Source organism: Hermetia illucens, chromosome 4 (assembly GCF_905115235.1).
Source record: "Hermetia illucens chromosome 4, iHerIll2.2.curated.20191125, whole genome shotgun sequence".
Classification (NCBI taxonomy): Eukaryota; Metazoa; Arthropoda; class Insecta; order Diptera; family Stratiomyidae; genus Hermetia; species Hermetia illucens.
This window is the reverse complement of record NC_051852.1, coordinates 29,035,443-29,055,699: the sequence shown is the minus strand read 5'-3', so window position 1 is coordinate 29,055,699 and position 20,257 is coordinate 29,035,443. Positions and strand designations below refer to the sequence as shown.

The 20,257-nt window shown below is 44.5% G+C and overlaps 1 protein-coding gene across 2 annotated transcripts in view; it reads left to right on the top strand.

The window, feature by feature from the left end:
- LOC119653564 overlaps window positions 1–20,257 on the top strand; it is a 277,399-nt gene that overhangs the window by 138,053 nt on the left and 119,089 nt on the right. For both annotated transcript variants that reach the window (XM_038058277.1, XM_038058278.1), the window contains exon 6: window positions 4,908–5,074. In XM_038058277.1, the coding sequence (XP_037914205.1) occupies window positions 4,908–5,074 (167 nt within the window). The remainder of the gene's footprint in view (window positions 1–4,907; window positions 5,075–20,257) is intronic.

Below are 20,257 nucleotides of genomic sequence, written 5' to 3'. Positions count from 1 at the left end.
AAGGAGAGGAACTTATGTTCCCTAATTCCAAGTGACATCTGGTATTAAGTATTCTTTCAAGTGCTTCGACCTGCGCAAGTGACATTGTTTCAGAACATGTATATAGGTTTCGTTATGTATAGGCAGTCTTCGTAGAAGCTAGCTTCCCTAGGTGATAGTTTGACTTGCAGTGATTTGTGAGTATTCCCACTATAATCCAGAGGCTCTTCTTGGTGACGTTCAAACAATCTTTTAAACGCATGGGTTTGTGTCTGTTCGTAGACTGCTCCACTCCTTCGAACGTCACCCAGTACATTTTTTTCATCGTTTTTTTTTTTAGCACAAATCTCGAAAGAATGACCTTCCCCAGTGCATCGGTGTCTCTGCGACTCCACTGGCCAGCTCGTCCGCTGCCTCATTGCCTCTCAACTCAACAAGGCCTGGAACCCAAATTATTCAGATTTTATTGAACGAGTCTTGCGTGTCCAATCTGTTAAGGCATTCCCATACGGGTTTGGAATTCACCTGGCTAGAACAGCCGCTTGACTGTTTGCTAGAATAGCAATGTCCAATCCCCTGTATAGTTCTTTTCGAGGTTGAAGAAGGCGCATCTACCTACGGTGTATACTTCCGTCTGTACTATGTTGGTATGCTTACCCATTGGTGGAAGGTACGTTTTCCTTTTGCACCTTTGGCGGAAATGCTCAGACGATTCCAGGTCGACACCCACCCAATTCCACTCATTCACGATTTTGTGCTCTGTATCTTCTTGAGGCCGATCTAGCATTTAACGTTGAGAAATGCAAAGTCCTATAATCTTAGGTCAGATTCCTCGGCCTCCTGATTAGCCCTGGAAGCATCCAACCGGATCCAGTCAAAGTGTAAGAGATTTCTAGCTTTCCACTTTCGAAATCTGTTAAGCATCTGAAAAGATTTTTGGGCATGTTAAACTTCTCTGGGCCGAAGAGCAAAGACTCCCGCCTGATGGTGTGATCCCCAGCGGCTGTTCAGGCGCTTGTCACCACCAAGCAACAGCTGGTGGCTACTACACTGTACTACTTCTACACATTTCCTCAGCAAGATGCACCCGTAACTGTATTCGTCGATGCCTCAGACATTGCCATAGATGCTGCTCTTCACCAAAAAGTGAATCAAATCTGGCAGCCGTTGAGCTTCTTTTCCAAACAGTTGAATCCTGTTCAACAGAACTACAGTACTTATAATCATAAGTTATTAGCCGCGTACCTCGCAATTAAATACTTTCAGTATTCCTTTGAAAGCAGGCCATTCACAGTGTTCACGGACGATAAGCCAATGACTTTTGCTTTGAAACAAAAGCCCGATAAAGCATCCCCCCGCCAACTTCGGCATTTGAACTTTATACGCCAGTGGAGTTCCGACATTCAACACGTGTCTGGATCGCACAATCCAAGACCCAAAAGAGTAGTCCATGTTGCCGTTTGATCCGTCCAATCCGGAGCTGTATCTTGGACTCCTGGGCTTCGTGTCAACCCCCTGGCAGGAGGAATGGTCTGGATAGTTTTTTTTCGTTTTAAGACACGTACAACTCGCTTTCACCCTTCTTCGTCTGCTGTTTTGATGGCGAAAGGAGGATTTGATAACATAAGAGACGTTTCACAGGATTTGTTCAGATCACGGTGTCGCCCTGTGATCCTTACTATCATTTGACCACCAGGATATATACTCCTAACAAATTTTTGGATATGTTTTCAAAACTGTTGTCCTTTCATTGATTTTGCCTTCGTTAGTAGCTGGAGGTCCGTTCCACCGTGGTTCTTTTTATTGATCACCCTTTCATGATGTCCCTCTTTTAGACAAATCATCATCATCAACGGCGCAACAATCCCCCCTGCCTTAATAACTCCAGACATTCTGGTTTTTCGCTGAGTTCCACCAATTCGATATCCCTAAAAGCTTCTTGCCTTTCGCCATCCTTTTATCTGAGGCAGGGTCTGCCTCGTCTTTTTTTTCCATCATTGATATCAACTTTCTAGACTACTGGTTGAATCATCCTCATCCGTACGGATTAAGTGACCCGTCCACCGCAACCTATTGAGGCAGATTTTATCCACAACCTGACGGTCATGGTATCCCTCATAGATTTCGTCGTTATGCAGGCTGCGGAATCGTCCATCCTCATGCAGGGGGCCAAAAATTCTTACGAAGATTGTTCTCTCAAACGCAGCAAAGAGTTCGCAATTTTTCTTGCTAAGAACCCATGACTCCGAGGAAGATATGAGGATTGCCAAGATTATTATCTTGTACAGTAAGACCCTATGGTGAGACGTTTCCAGTGGAACACTTTTTGTAAGCTGAAACAGGGCTGGTTGGCTGCCAATTACCGTACGCGGATTTCATCGTTATAGCTGTTATCGATTATGATTTTCGATCATAGGAGAAATTTTCAACGGTCCCAAAGTTGTAGTTTCCTACTTTTATTATTCTCGTTGGACGGTGAGGTTTGATGTTGCTGGTTGTTTGGTTGGTTTTTGGTGTTGATGTTGCCACCATATATTTTGTCTTCACTTCATTGAAGTGCCCCGCCGCCGGTTCGATCTGGATGAAGGCAGTTTCTCCCATGATATCGATAGCGTCATCATAGGTGGACTTGAAGAGGATGGTGCCCCTCGTATTTACCTCAGCATCACTGATTATTTTTTCCAAGGCCTCGTTAAACGGGGTGCATGATAGGGCATCCCCTTGTCTTAGACCGTTGTTGTTTCGAATGGTCTAGAGAGTAATACTGCTGTTTTTATCTGGCATTGCACAATGATCGGGGTTAGCCTAGTTCGAATTCTATCATGGCCGTGTACAGTTTTACCCTGGATATGCGATGTGCTATTATAGGCGGCTTTGAAGTCGATGAAAAGATGGTGCAACTGACGTCCATATTCAAAAGGTTTTTCCATCCCTTGCCGCAGAGAGAAAATCTGATCTGTTGCTGCTTTGCCTGGAGTGAAGCCTCTTTGGTATGGGCCAATGATGTTCTGGGCGTATGGGGCTATCCGATCTAGCAAGGTAGTGGAGAATATCTTATAGATGGTACTCAACAACGTGACACCTCTATAGTTGCTGCACTGCGTGATATCTCCCTTTTTTTGTGTGGGACAGATAATGCTTCGTTGTCAGTCGTCAGGCATTGATTCGCTGTCCCACACCTTGAGCATGAGTTGATGAACCGCTTGGTGTAGTTGGTCGCCCCCATATTTAACCAGTTCGGCTGTAATTGCATTGGCGACTTATGATTTTTTAAGCCAATGAATTGCACGAACTGTTTCTTCTATACTTGGTGGTGGTAGTATTTGTCCGTCGTTTTCAGCTGGCGGGACCTCCAACTCGCCGATATTCTGGTTATTCACCAGTTCACAAAAATTCTCAACCCATCCCTCCAATATGTCCATTCTGTCGAAAATCAGATTTCCCTCTTCGTTTCGTCAGGATAAGCGCCAAGGTGTATAAGGCTTCATCCTGCTGACTTATTGGTAAAACTTGTGCTTCTAGTGGGTTCTCCCAGGCTTCCTTTTTCCGTCCGTCTCCACTCGACGGAGTTTATGATAAGTCTCCGAGGGTGTCCGCGTTCTTTGAGAATGTAACATTACTTGATATGCCGCATTGTTAGCTGACTTTCATCGTCGAGCCAGCCATTCCGACTTTTTTTGCGACTGGGGCCAAGTATATTTGTGGCCGTGTCAATGATAACGTTCTCAGGTGGTTGTTAAGATCATTTATCGATGCTACGCCTCCAGGATCTATGTTGACTGCGGTTATTTCGGCATCCATTTCCCCCTTACGAAGGGTTGTGTTATAAATGATTTCAGTGTTGACGTGCGTACAATCAACACACCTGAAGAGGCCAAACAACGCTTTCCGCGCAAACCAGGTACTTCCAACACCATTTCGTGCGACATTGTCAATTGAATAATCCGCCGTCCGTTATCATTGGTGTACTTATGTACGCTATGGGAGCCAACGTATAAGGACTCCGTCCCTATTTGACTGCCAAAATCCCCAAGTATGATTTTGATATCACTTCTGAGGCAGACTTCCGGGGTTCATTCTACTGCCTCGTAGAAGGTATCCTTCTCCGACTCTGCAGTCTCCTCTGTAGGAGCGTAAACCTTAATGCGACATATATTTCTAAATTTGCCTCGTAAGCGCTGAGTGCATATTCTTTCGTTTATTTTATAAAAGCCGATAACAGGAGGTCTCCTTTTTTGGCTGACTGAGAAGCCTGCCCCGAGTACATGGTTTACTGGATGACGATTATAATATATGGTGTAGTGGCTCTTCTTCAGGGAACCGTTCCCTGTCCAGCGAATCTCTTGTAACGCGATTACATGAGCCCAATTTTGGGACAGGGTATCGGCTAGTTGCTGGCCTGCATTCGATCTACACAGAGAGCACACGTTCCACGAGGAAATGCGCAATCGTTATTCCGTTTTCGTTGCGGGTTTGCCGTGGTAATATCTAACATATCTAGTCCGAGGCTCCTGTTGTGGCTTCGTAACTTCGGTTTTCCGTGTAGGGTTATCAGCCCTATTCAGCCCCCAACCTAGAGGACCAGTTGGTACAATTTCTCGCGTTTTAAGGCATCTGGGACTCACCTTCATCCTTCTCCCTTTGCAGCTCTTCTTTAAGAAAGGACGGTCAGCACGTGGAGGTTGAGATTAGGTTTGGTAGTAGAGCTGGTGGTGTTGGTCCAGCACATTTTATGCTCCATCGTGGGTATCAGTCCACATTTCTCCCTGAGGCCTACCAGTAGACATATCTATTATTTTGAATCTTTAATGGTGATTTAGCAGTACTCACTATTTGTAGCATGTGTCATACCAGTCTACCCTGCCGTAGGCGCAACATACCTGTAACCACTTGATTAATATTCTCTTTTCTATTTTTCAATTTTCCAGTTATCTACACTCTCGGAAGGTGATAGTGAACCGACTGAGGACAACACTTCTTCACTAAACGATCGTCATCTCCAGCAACAGCAGCAGCTGAGTAATAGTGGTAATAGCATATCAAAAGGTCGAACCGAATTACTATTAGGAGACCAGTCATTACGGCAAGATTCCAGGTAAGTCTTAAAGTGTACACCTGCTGTTGCATAAATTGCCAAGTCAAGGTATTGGCACGATCGACTGCGGTGCGATTACATACCGCCGTTGCTGAAATATTCTATTGGCCATAAAACTAGCTAACGGTTTCTCTATATATGATCAATACAATGTGAACAGTGTGTGACAATCACTACGCTTATTGTTGCATAAACTTGGTAGCTCCCTTCGACGCAGAGTCTTCCCCATTAAGAGGAGGCTCTGATAGTTGGCGGACCGCAACATTTTTGTTTGACCCCCAAGTATGGGATGGCACGAACCTCAGGGACTATCGTGTTTATGCAATCTGGCATATACGCAGTTTACCTTTGCTTCGATGAGGGACTTACTGGCATTATCTGACCTAAGTGCATGCATACGCTCCTCATCAATGTATGGTAATACGCGTTTGTATCGCTAATGACCAACAACAGGTACATAATCGCTGCAGACAGGAAAATAGTTAATATACAACGTCCGGAACGATTGTTGTTTAATGATATTTCCGGTTTTGGATTTGTTTAAATTGTGGTCACATGTGCTAAGTGGTGAAGAGTTAAATGTATCTGTATCTCTCACATTTGATGGATTTTCAGTCTTCTATTCGTATACAAGCACCGTCTCCGCTGATCGTAGCAGTTTCTAACCATGGCTAATAACCGGCAAGAGAGGAGGAATATCACGGTCTAATGAGGAGTGGAAATTGTTGTTTATTTAGGTTGCACGATGGCGCCTTGCTGAACCTACATATATAGAACAAGATAGTGTTAAGTGGAATCCAAAGGATGTGTATTTCTTATTGTGTGTAGTGGAATCATGTTTGCCAACAGACACTGCATCGTTTGATTTCTCTGAACTTCCTGTGGGGCACCTTTGCACACCGTACAGTCATTAAGATTTCTTTCGCGGAGTTGAATCTCACACAAGACCTTTCGCTTATGAGAAAAAAACTGGTATCTATAGATTCTCATCTAAAATTTCATTCTAGTCAAATTAAATATTAAAATGAGATCTAAGCGAAATTTATGCTCGACCGGGACATCGTGGTCGGAGAAGATTAACTCGGTTGCATAACTATCCCACGTGCACTCATAATCTGCTTCCAACGACCTCGCCTTGGGCTTATCATAAAAATTCCAAACACGAGAGAAAGAAGAAATTATTTTCCTACCTGCGCCATACACAACATCATTATCATAAACGCATAGAGTAATGCACTAAAATTATACGTACAGGTGCTTGAGGAATGTCTTAAACTTCTCTGTCTTGTGCCTGGCCTGGTCGCTGCTGGTTTTCCAGCCCCTCTTATTGTCTAATTTATTTTTAATGTATTATGCAGAAGTGTACACATGAGCTAGACAAAGTAGCTCGGAACGTACTGGCTCAATCCGACCGATGGCCATATCTCATATTTGTTCTTTGATAGTAGCAACCATGGCACGTAGTCAACCAAGAAACGGCTCCGAGGAATCTGAATTATGACGCGGTTGGTCCTTCAGTCATATTTCTCTTACCAAGCTAAAGAAGATACAATAAAAGATGTAAGCGCATTAAAAATTAACAGAATATTCGGCAGAAGATGACAAAAATTCTGGGTACATGGACAGGGACATATTTTCCTTCCACTTACAAAAGAACCATTCATAAGAGTTAAAATGGCTTAGGCATGCGATTGTCCCTTGGAAACAACATGCATTGAAATCTTCGTGGGAACCATGAATGGTTGAAAGAGTACTTAGAGACATAGCTCTCACTTGAGTGCACACATCGGAACATACAAATTTCCATTGATAATCGTAATCACCTTTCAATGAAATATGTCTTCAGGTATGTTCGTTTATTTAAAGAATTAACAGAGAATTTGAGGAAAGACTTGGAAAATTTATGGCGCTAGGTGAGCAGGTCATCTCCGTAAATATGGACAGGAAGTGTGAAAATTTTTTCCGGTAATTTTGTGTCGGACTTCTATTATGTTCACGGTTGTGAGAATAGTGGAAGCTGCTTGTCCCTCAATTTGGTTTATTGAGAAAACGTGTCTTCCCACGATGAATTTATATGGTTTCTGGGCTCGACATGTATGCATCCTGACGTGACACACCACGTTGTTGTTTTTTTTGTATTGTCAACGTGAATCCCTCTTTCGCATGCAAGTTCAAGGGCAAAATATGACCTACTTCTTCTTGGTGGTGAGGGCTTTTTAAAGTTCTTACTGTCAGTCTATGGATCCTCCCCATTTGCCGCCTGTTACTATTCTTGCAGAACCCCCTGAAATATTGCGTTACAAGGCTCTAGTTTAGACCAGGATGACCATGTTTCCCACTCTCTTCACTATCTTTTTTTGGAACTTTCCTTTAATTTTAATAACTCATAAGTCAAAGTCCTAGGTAGGATAGGTATCAGTGGCCGCTCCGAGAAACCCAATTAGTGCTTTCGTGCGCTGTTTTGATTCCACAAACTCTGAAGGTCATGATCGCTGTGGGAAGAGCAATGGAGGCAGAGTCCAGTCGGCTCAGAATTTCAGGGTCAGCCCGTAGTATTCACGAAAGAAATCGGCTCTACCACCCTGCAACGGAGATGGTCCTCAAATAATGATTTACCTAGTGTCGTTAACCTGGTTATAGCTAGAGCTGCACAATTGCTAGGGAAATGCCTTTGCAGCTTCGGAAATACAAATTTTAGGGTCTGGCGGTACCGTTCCGTATTGGTCAATGCTCCTAGTAGATCGCCGTAATCTGAATGAATTTGCACACCTCAGACATAAGAGTTGCAACTAGAGACCTTTTTGAGATCCCCAAAAATTTGCTTATCTAAGGTCCGCAGTCTGGCTCCAACTAGACTTGGGCAATTGCAAGGGAAATGTCTGAGTGTTTCTTTTTCATTTCCACATCTTCAGTAATGCGAATTGTAGAGTATACCGAGTTCGGCGGCATGATTCCTCCAGACCAGTGCTTCGAGCAGGCCACCGTAGTCTTGTCCACATTTGCTCGCGTCTACCTCAAAATCTCTCGCGATGGCGTCTTGTTATAGATACGCAAAGTTCTCGTTGACTTGGCCCAGGTGGTGAGCCCTCCCTGTCAATGGTTTTTAAGCAGTTCGAGTAGATTCCCTCGTGACAGTTGGTGCCAAGAGCAGAGGCCCGATCCGTTATTTTGTTCATCCCCGGCGATGTTCTTATGACGGGCAAACCAGAGGAGGGTAACTTTGATCGTGACGTCCACACAATACAGCACGTCTCTGCACTGTCGCACCAGCCAATAAAACCATGTACGTTAAAATGGAGTGAACTACGGTTGTATACATCTAGAAAACCGTCCTCGTGCGACCCTATTTCTCTTCAAAGGCCCTCTTACAGGCGTAGTAGGCTATATAGACTTTCTCAACTGTCAACAATTTAATCTGCAATGTAACCAAGGGTCCCGAATCATATACAGATATTTTAAATTGGATGAAAAACACATTTGTTCATATAGCCGCAGTAGGTGGAATTCGGGCACCCTTGTCCTGGTTGTAAATAGGATTAGCTCCGCTTTAATTAAATTTATGCCGTGCCCGGATCTTGCATCTCACAGGCAGCCCTTCTCCAACGCGACGTCCAAGATTTCACCAATAACGGAGGCAAACATTCCTGACACCAATATCACCACAAGTTGCTTGCATAGACCACCACCTTCATACCGTTTCTGTCCAATATACATAGAATTTCATCCATCACTAACAACCGAAGCACCAGAGAGATGGTGCCATCCTCGGGCGTCCCCCTGCCACCAGCTCAATATTGGAGGTGCATAATGCTCTGCCCTTCTGGAATGGAATCCTGGTTTGATTGGAAGTTGAAACAAATTCCATGTGGACTGGGTGTCTTAGACTTGGGCGGCCCTGGCTGCTATTCTTCCTTAACTAGGTGGTGTCCCAGTGCCTGATTGGCTACCGCGTCAACAAGATCAGATCATATTGACTTGTAGTGGTGTTAGCTCCTTAGATACAGGGTAGCCGTCTGTTTTTCTAGGGAGTGACTGACGGAGGGAACCGAGTGGGAATCGAGTTGGTCCACGAGAGTTCCCTGCTTTGGTCGAGATTCTAAGCCTTGCGAACTTTCACCAAATTCAGTCACACTCGTTGCGTGTATCTCCCTGTGGACTTTCGAGGGTTGCCGCCACGTTTGGGCTCGATGCAGAACTTGTACACTTGCTTATTAGATAAATTATATGTCTCCGTAACTGGTGAACACACCAGAGTGTCAGAAATCCCTTTTCGACCAATGGATATTCGATTCCACCTTTAAGAACAACCGTTCGGGGTTCATCTTCCAGACTCTTGGCTGCTATTGGTTGCTAGTGATGCTAAGCTTTTCGCTGAAAAAACACGAAAGAGGGTAAATGACGAGACGGCCCAATGTAACCTCCTTGAGCTAAACACGTTATTGATAGCACTAAAGAAAGATTTTTACTAAATGCTTGTGCGTGAGGCGGTGAAAATAAGTGAACTTTGTTGCATAGACTATCAACGATGATCAACGAGTTTGGTTCAGGCCACAACTTAGTGCCTTGATTTGACAAAATCACTCTGAGCTTGTGAATTAGGAGTTGAGGGTCCGGGAATTATAAGCATCATTCAACGGAAGCAAATGAAACTATTAATTGGACACAAAGTTGTCTAAGATGTATGACTTCCATGTTGGTGGTTGAGACCTTTCTGCTATCGGGCGCAAGCCAGTTTTTGTACAAGCAGCACCAAGCGAAATTAGTATGCACCAAGAAGACTGCAAAAGGAGGAGCACATTGAGTTTCCAAGCTACACGATATGTCATTGCATACACGCGAGTTAGGTACGAGGTAGCTAACTGGCGTGTGTGTCGAGACATCTAGCTGGCTTTTTTGTGCATGTTTTTCCTTCCCAGGCATCACATACATGACACTATTGCTGAAAAAAAAATGCGCAAAGTTTTTCACACGTAAGTGATTGAAGAACATCGAACATGCGTAATGCTTTTCTTCCATAGTATAAATTCAAGTAATGCGCTGGCAGAGGGATCTCCTGTATGTGGTCGTCTTGGTATACACGTTATAAAATTACTATGCTGATAGCGAAGAGATAGCTTGGGGCGAGTTTCTACTTTCGTTACTAAACTGTTTTGGGTAGCGGAGGGGCTAGATAATTAAGATCGGGAGGGTCTTTGCTCACTTCGAAGAACCACGGCTGCTGCGGTTTCGGGCTTTTACAGTAAGGTTTTCATATAATTGTGATTCCCTGAGTTGTCACAATCTCGGTACATCCAGATTTTCCCTTTAAAAAATAAGGGGGCGCTGGTGGTGGTGACCGCTGGTAGGTTAATGGAAGAATCCGTCTCCCCGCAACATCGAACACGCATGCAGAATGATGTACTTCTGCATGGTTTGAACCAGACTGTGTGAGAGTCCCAGGACATCAAGGGAAGCCGTGAGGGATTTAGGTACAATACTTGTAGCTGATAATATTATGGGAACTAAAACCATCTGCTCGAGAGGCCAAACTTCTTTGATTTCCCGAGCCATTTCACTTTCTTCTCCACGTATTTTCGTTCAATGTTGCTATTAGAGGGGATAGAAACGTCCACCCGTCTTTTCAACTACCGGCACTTCAGGCTTATTGTGTGGTGAATGACGATCAGTTAGAATTTGCCTGTCCCAGTACATGCTGTAAGCAGAACTATGAAGGCTCATGTCAGTAAACCAGACATGTCTCCGTGATCAGCCCATGTTTGTATGCAAGGTTTAAGTAAATAACCTTATATACAGCATTATACCTGTTCGTGTATTGCGTCTGTGCACATACAGGGCAGCCAGAAATGAGATGGTCAAACGTCTTTAACACCGAACCATACATTCTGCATTGGTCATTCTCCACCCGCTCTTTCATTATGAGCTTTTTAATTGCCCCCCTCCATCTCAGCAAAGAGCTCCCAGAACACCGCCAGCTATTAGACAAACGCAAATAAACAAATGGCTGCCAAAGACAATTCACGTGTTTGCCGTTCATTGCCTTTGACTTCCATTCATCACTCCGGTCCTAGTCTGACTTCACCCTACACACAGGATTGTAAGATCGATCGTTCAAGTTAAGTGGAGAACTTTTTCAAACAGCCGCATGAAAGCGACTCTCCTGCTCTTTGCTGTGAACTTAAGTTCATGGCGAGTCGACTTGGCGGTGATGTGCTGCCACGTCCACCACACCCTACCAATATTACGCATGTCTAAGCAAGTGAAGGCATAGCGAATGCATTCGAAGCGCTTATTTTAATTTTCTCCGAGAGATGCGAGAGATGCCTTACACCTCGCAGGAATTCAGACAGCAGAGCATCCTTCAGACCATCAATTCGGACATGGGTTCCTTGCATTTGTAGAAGTCTGTCTCGGTCATAGTTTGGATGTGGAGGTCACCAATGCTATGTCCGGCAAAGGGGACTCAACGAATCTCCCTGGAAGATGCCTTCCCGTATGCGGATGGACTCTGAGTTGTTGGTACCCTTAGATGATGGCACTGATAAGATGGTATGCCTCCCTTCCATGACTGTCGTCAAAAACATTATTAGTGTTAGGTTAATGTGGTACAGATGTACAACATCGATTAATCAGGTGTGCTGTCGAAAGCCTTGGCATAATCGATATAGCAACTAGAGGTTTCTTTGGTCTCTAGTTTCTTAACCTACAACTATCGAGTTGATAATGTGTTGTTCCTTGCCACTCGTTGACCCGACTCGGCAGCCCCTCTCCTCCTTGGGCAGAATGTTATTCCTCTCGAGGTGTACATTAACCCTTTCACTAATAATGGACATTATGAATGTATGGAGAGTTTTGAAGCAAGTAATCGATCTTGTGTCTGCGGGGTCCTGCACCATGTCTTTCTTAAGGATAAGGTATTCCCCGTGAGGAAGGGTGGAAATGACCTGGTTTATGCTGTGTACTAACCGACCACGTATACTGGTGAACTTTTTGTGTCACCCGATCTAGATCTGGGCCCCTCAAGTTTTCGAATTGTTTATGGTTCCTCTGCGGTAACATCCACAAAGTTGATAGCCGGCAGAATGACATGGCGGGTCCCTTCAGCGGTAATCGTCTAATTTCCAAAGTCCACCCCAATATTCTTTTACTTCCGTTACCGAAAACTGTACTATTGGGATTCATTAAGTCATCTGAAGAAGTTCCACTAGCTCCTCTCGTACGTTGCATTTCACGCCTGGAGCAACTTTCGCCATACCGTCGTAACCAGCTTAAAGTTTTTGCTTTAGTATGTCGAAAACTTCATCTGCGTCACTGTGGATGGCATAGTTCCGGTAAACCCCCCGTTATTTCGCCGTGGGAGTAGGTGATAAAGAGGTAGATTTCCTCAGTTCACTCCATCCGCTACCTACACGAACCTGAGGTGGTCGTCACAGATTGTGGTGAAACAGCTGCACCGGGCGGAGCCATGCTCCTGGTCATCGTAGTGCCTAGACGTCTAACCGCCTCACGACTAGCGGTTTGAATGCCTTGCTGTCTATTATGGAAACCCGACCTAGTCAGCAAGTCAGACGACTCCCTCCGATTATCTGTAATGGATCTTAGGTTTCTCCTTCTCCTCATTTAATGGATTTGCATTTTATACCTGACTACCAGGTGTGGTGATAGCTTCCTCAGTGAGTAATCTGCAAGACTGCCAAGATTCTACAGTTTCCTCACCTGTCTTCTGAGACGCTGCGATGGCGTACATCCATTCAGATAGAAGCTATCTATCTTTTTTCTTTCACAACCAGGCTTGGAACCGGCTAGGGCGGAGTTTGGTTCCCTTATTATTTCGAATTTAACTTAACTAACTTTCGTTCCTATGACCATATTCTCTTTATATATGCAAAGGGGAAGTGGCGTGGAAGGCTCAAAGTGAAAAATTGAAATGAGACAGTCTAACTTATAAAAAAAGCCGTGTGGTACCAGCATATTACTCTATTTTGGAAATATATTGAAAAATAAACCATAATTTCACTCTAAGAGGACGGTTTTGATATGGTTTTGAAAAGTTTGGTCCAAATGTTACTATTGCTAGCCAAGTTTCCACAGGTTCAGTTTGATTCACTGAATTCCGAAGCATCGAACAATGACAATATTCCATTATTCTGGCATACTAAAGGTACATTGTAAGGGCATTCTCGCTAGCTCTAAACTTCTACTACTTCTTTTATATCTCAGCGTCCGATTTCCGATTGAAGCAGGAATTAAAGATGAGCCTACCTTTGGGATAAGTTTTTAGCTGTTCGTTCACCTTTTTGGAGGAAAATAGCGATATGGAACTTCCGAATTTTCAGAAAACAATGAAGGTTTGTGGATGTGTGACGCTCATTCAGATAATGAGACGTCACCCAATTTGATTCAGCTTGCTCAATGAGGACAAAAACTTGTATGTCATCTATTAATTATCGATTCAACTTTCACCTATCAAAAATAGCAACTATTTTCTGTAAGATCAGAGACTGCAAAGTAACAAAACGCATTTATACCACATTCAAATATCCTCAATAAAATACAAATCCACCTCAATAATAATATGATCTCTGACCGCAGCCTCTACTCATGTGGATTTCGAATCTCGAGTTTCACCTTCACCTGCTCCTCAATAAAACATTCTACAGATACTTGTATGTCCATAGAAACATATGTTATCAAAGCGTTTGGTAGAACTCGTACATTGTTATTCTATATACAATCAATTGCTGAGCCCTCCACTATCCTCCTATTCTGCAATGCAATATTCAAAGTCAGTCATCACATACTCTCCCAACAAACTGTTCTTCTTCATTTCATTCACCTGTGGCCCAGGTTGTATTGCGGGAACTGTTAAAGAAGAATTTCCATCACAATCATGACATGACCATCACCTACCTCTAGTATTACCTATCCGCTTCATACTCCGTCCGTTTCGCTTGGATGCTGCTGGTCCCGGCGACTAGAACACAAACAACGGGTGATTACGTCCACAACGACCAAATGTGCGATGATGATGATGGTACGGAAGAAAAATCTCATCTTCTTGGATTTTTGATGGCTTCCTGGTTCAAACAGGCACAGGCGGTGAAACCAGCACAAGATACAAGATACAGGTAAACAACAATCAGCACAACAGTTCATCCATTAGGGAATCCAGCCGGACGACCCTCTCTGTAATCTTCGATCCAATTAACGTGGAAGCATCTTGGTCTTGTTGTTTTCAAAAAGTCCACCCATCGTAGAGGTCACGTAGATTGGTTCCTATTATTATGGTTTTAGAATTCCATTTTATCTTTTTTTCCTGGAGAGATCTTAGAGGGACGATGCTCTAACCCGAGCTCTGAAAAATGAAATGAAGAAAAAACACTTTCTGAGATCTGAAAAAGTTAGTGAAGGCCGCAAGATTTGTCTATCATCGTGATGTGATCCATGGCATTCTCAAATTTAATGGTCCATTTTTTCTCCCTTGCATCAGACTTGGAATTATATTGTTTTTGCTGGCCCCGGGGATCTCAAAATGGAGAGGACTTCTGTATGCAGTGTTAAATTTCCAAATGAAAAAGTTTAATTTTTTTTCGAGCTGCTCCATGCCATGCTTCTGCTTTGGACATGGTTTACGGTCGATTTTGTATGTGGGGATCGCAAATTGATTTTCAGTTTAAGGAAAAAGAGTATGGTATGCCTCCAGCTTGCGTTACAAGTAGGTTTCGGTAGGGGTTCTTAATTGTTTTTGAGTTCGTGCGATATGAAAGAAATGATTCATCTCAGTCCGATTCAATTTACGCAACAGGCCATGAAACTGGTTGCAGTCTGCGTGCACTGTCAGTTTACAGATCAGGTCATATTGGATGCTTCGCATTTTAGGGATGGAAAATCTAGAAAGGCGGTTTGGACCACCTGAATTTTCTTTCGGTCACGTAAGATGCTCATTGCGCTATACAGAGTGAAACAATTTCACGCTTTGTTGTGGTGTATCCGGTAACACTTGCTTGATGTTGGAAATTATTTCTGTGCATAGAAATCTAACAGCCATTTTAGGGCGATACCAATCTAATGTTTGGCATCTTGTTACCTACAAGTGTTATGTTTGGCTCAGCGAGTTCTTCAATTGGATTTTTATTTGGGCAGGTAGTGCCAATTAGTGCCGTTTTGATACCACAAACTCCTAACACCATGACTGCTGTGATAAAGGCACGGAGGCATTGTCCGGCCGACTCAGATCTTCAGAGTCAGCCCGTAGCATTCATGAAGCAAAGCAGCTCTCCCACCGAGCCACTAAAGATCTTTCTACTAAACCATTCTACCCATTCTACTGTTCGTAGTTTAGCTGGAACTGGGCAATCGCAAAGGAAGTGCCTGAGGGTTTCCCCCTTTTTTCCATAACTTTGGCAATGCGGATTGTAAGGTATACCGAGTCTGTCGGCATGGTCCCCTATATACCAGTGCCCCGTGCAGACCGATGTAATCTTGTATGCATTTGCTTTCGTCTGGCATAAGAGCTTTTGCTATCCGGCTTTGTTATAAGCGGGCTAAATCCTCCTTGACTTGGCGCACGTGGTGAACCTTCACCATCTGAAGTCCACGGCTGTTAAGTAATGCGAGTGAGTTCCATCCTTGACAGTCATCAGCAGGACACAGACTGCATTCACCGAAGAAGTACCTAGAGTAGAGCCCCGCCTGGCCAATCCATCAACCCGCTCATTTCGCTCCATATTCCTATGATCGGGAACTCAGAGGAGGGTGACCGTGCCGCCAGACTGTTTAGCGCATTTTTGTACTGTTCCGCCAGCCTGGATGATGTCATCGCTGAGGCCTTAATGGCTGCTTGGCTGTCGTTCAAAATGGTCATGTTACGCTGGGGGCTCGGATTATGTCTCAGCTATCGACATGTTTCCAGTATCGCCAGTACTTCTGCTTGGCATAGACTGTCGTAACCTTTTTTTTGAGGAGGTGGAAATCTTCAAAAGACACTGGTCTGGACACACCAGCGTGTGGGATTTTTACCCACTAAAACCACCCCCGACTCCCTCCCTGCCCCACGGAACCACCATAAGATATTACATCACGGGACGGAGTCAGCTCACTCTAGCTTAGTCACTTTTCTTCTATACGCGGCGCAGGTGACCGGGTTTTTCTCCTCTCCTCTGCTTTTCGCAGTTTATTTTGGATAGATGCGATCATGTAGTTGACCGCATCCCAATTCTCTTGATGTGCTAGCACTTTCGGCACCAGATTTTCTGGTACCAGCACCTCTCCTAGAGTCTCCTCTAGATTCCTCCTTTCTTCCACAAATCTCGGACAGTGAAAGAATAGATGCTCTGGGTCGTCTGGGACTCCATCGCAATTTGGACAGTCAGGTGAGGTCTTCAATTTAAACCTGTGAAGGTATTGGAGATATCCTCCATGCCCCGTGAGATTATAATTAATCTCTCCGTGTCGTCTCTCCAAACACTCCTTGATTGCAGGAATGAGCCTGTGAGTTCACCGACTCTTTCCCGAGCGTTCCCACCGCTCTTGCCATCTATTTATGGAGCTCACCCTTTCAGTCTTCTTCGTCCGCGATGAGGAAGAGGTTGCCTTTGCATTGTATACGTTCGCTATCTCATCTGTCAAGATGTCAATCGGCATCATTCCAGAGATGACGATTGCTGCATCATCTGAGACAGTCTTGAAGGCAGAGCATACCCTCAGGGCTGTCCTCCTGTAGACTGAACTCAGTTTGGTAGCGTTCCATGACATTCGCAACGCCTCCCTCCAAACTGGGGTTTGCATAGAGCATGATCGAGGTCACCACCCTGGCTATAAGCAACCTAGAGGTATGCCATGGCCCTCCCACGTTCGGCATCATCCTTGCCAGGGCCATACTTGCAGTTGATGATTTGTCGCAAACATACCGCACATGTTGTTTATAGCTAAGCTTCCTGTCTATCACCACCCCCAACTATTTGATGGTCGGCTTGGAAGTGATGATATGATTCCCGATTCTAATACAAGCGTAATGTCTCTTCCGGCGCTTAGTGATGAGGACCGCTTCCGTTTTTTCCTCCGCAAGTGTTAGACCAGAGCTCTTTAACTAACTTTTAACAGCACCGATTGCCACGCTTGAGTATAACTCAGCATCTTCGAGATGCTTTGTGCCAACAACCAGTGCTATGTCGCCAGCGTAACCCACCACTGTGGCTTCCCCCGGAAGGGGAAGATTAAGTGCATCGTTGTACATGATATTGCGGATGTACGGATGGCCCTGGGGGACACCCGCGGAAACAACGTACTCCTGGGGTCCGTCATCGGTTGCATACCAGAGCCTCCTTTCAGTTAAATAACTACTGACGATAGCAGCGAGATAGGCGGGAATACCAACCTTCGCTAAAGATTCCGTATTAGATTCCAATTGGCCGAATTGAATGCATTTTTCACATCCAGGGTTACTGCCACGCAATATTTGCTGGTACTACCCTTTCAGACTGTCGTAACCTGGGAGACCATATGACTTGGACACTGTGTGTATCCGAGAAAACTCGGGAAGAATACTGTGTCATATGTAGATTTGCAACTCGTCGTCGGTCTTCCACTCTGTCCTGGTTCGACTGTTCACTAGTAAAGTGCAACTTGCTTGTAGCGCAGTTCGTGGGGAATGCCCAGATTTCCCGAGCTACCTCTTCTAGGTTGACCATAAGCATCCAGACTAGTCTGAAAGCGCTTCACGCTACAACGCATCTAATGTGAAGGTCTAGGAGGAGGAGGTGTAGGAGCACTTCAATGAATCCTTAGTTTTATTGTATTTTTCGCTGAAAAGTCTGCTACCATACAATAGAGCGGTACGTTAGGACGTACTTCAGCTGTGTACATCCAGTGAACCATTATCGGCCGGAGACCCTGTTTCTTTGCAAAGATCCCCTTGCAGGCATAGAATAGGTCTTCTTAATCCGAAGTTCTACGTTCAACCTCCAATTCAGCTTCGGTTTCAGCATCGAGATAATTTACATTGGATTAAAGAACCAGTGTTTGTTCATTCAGCCGTGGGAGGTTGAATTTTGGTACCTTTGTCTTGGTGGTGAATAGCATCAGCTCCGTTTTTGTTGGATCTATGCCGGGTCCGTATTCTGCGGCCCAAAAGTACACCTTTGCCAACGTTTCTTCCATGATGTCACTCATAATGGAGGGAAACATCGCTGACAACAATGTTAACAAGTCGTCGGCATACGCCACCACCTTCACCCCGCTCCTGTCCAATATCCGAGAAATTTCGTCCATCACTATCAGCCGGAACAACACCGGGAGAGATGGCGCCACCCTTAGGCGTGCCTCTGCTCATAGCTCTGGTCTCCCTGATCATACTGGATTATCCTGGTTCGTGGCATTATCCATTGCGTAAGATACTCCTCCAATTGAATACTGGTCAAGGCTTCATTGCTGGCGTTGGTACTAACGTTATTGAATGCTCCCCTATATCTAGTAAGGCAGCTAGAGTATATTACTTCTACTGCAATCACCGCTCAACTATGCTGATTTTTTTTTGACGTATGTTGAAATTGGCCCCTCCCGTTCGACTTTTTTCACCTGCGATAAAGGAAAGATGAACCTGACGTTATATATGTTTATCATTTCGTCTGCCAAAAGTCAATCGTCATCATTCCCAAGATGACAAACGCCGCATTATCTGAGACGGTCGGCACCCTTAGGGCTGTTCTTCTGTCGATGTATATTGTCTGAAACATGCACCCTATTTCCTAAACTAGAACTGCGTACAGCAATATGGAACTCACCACTCTGGTTATAACCAGTATGCGGCCCTCTTATGTTCGGCATCCTTCTTAATAGAGCCATACTCGTGGGGGATGCTTTGTCGCAAGTATACTCGATGTTCTGTTTAAAATTGAGTTTTCCATCTCCCAACTGTTGGATGGCAGGCTGATGATATGATTCCCAAGTCTAATTTGGGGGTATAATTTCTTTTGCAGCACTTGGTGATGAAGACTGCTTCCGTTTTTCCTCGCAACAACATTGATTTCTTTGCTAGAGTGCAACTGAGTATCTTCGAGATGCTCTGCAACCATAATCAGTGTTATGTCGTCGGCGTAGCCTATCGCCATGGCCTCCTCCGGAGCCAAAAGATTAAGTACAACACTGTACATGATGTTCCACTGTAGTGGGTTCAGAACGGAACCCAGTGGAACGCGACGACAAGGTACTCCTTGGGTCCATTATCGATCCATTCTTGCAAGTAGCTATCGAAAATAGCAGCGGGATAGGTGGGAACACCAATTGTCGCCGAGGACTTTCACACAAGAATTCAATTTTCCAAATTGCATTTTTTACGTCCAGGGTCACCACCACGCAATATTTGCTTGCACAACCCCTTCCGTGAATTGTATTTTCGGCTAGTCCTTGGAAGTAATCTATTATAGATTACCAACTCCAACATTTTTTCCATAGCGTTTAGGAGATATATGGGTCAATAGAAGAATGTTTTAAAAGCATTAGGCAGCAGTACCAACAGCTTCCATGACGCACGGACATGCATGTTTCAAATATCTCAACGAACCTGTCCGGTCTAGGTTTCATGGCAAGCTTTAGGGCCCTTTCGGTATGCGGTCCAGATCTGCGCTTTACTCTATTTCTACTGCAGATCTCCAGCAGCTCGTCTCTGGTTCTTGCTGGGGAAATAACCCCTGGATGATTTTTATCAAGAGGGTAAGGTACGTGATCTGGGGAGATGAGCGGTCTCTAAATCATTCCGACACGATTTTGTAAGTGCTACCCCACGGATTTATGTCCGCCTGTGATCAGGGCTCCATAAAACACTCGCTCTCGTTCCGCTGGATAGCAAGCTTGAGGTTCTTGCGGGCTTTCTTATGGGTATGCCCATTTTGACCGTGATCGATCCCACTTGTGTTTGAGCCGTTCATCTGGCTCGGTGGAAAGTCGGTGGAAGGCGGGCCAGTTCATTATTTCACCAGTAATTGGGTCTATTATTAAGGAATAAGCATCTCCTAGGTATTGAAATGTCATATGCTTTCGCGATGTTTTGTGTGGCATGGAGAGCTCTATTCGTGGAGGTGCCTATCTTGGTAGGCTGACCTAACCACACTTCCATAAATGTTTTTTCATCCATTGGTTTTTAAGAGCATGCTGGTATTATTTTCGATCTTGACTCTTGGCGTGCGGCTC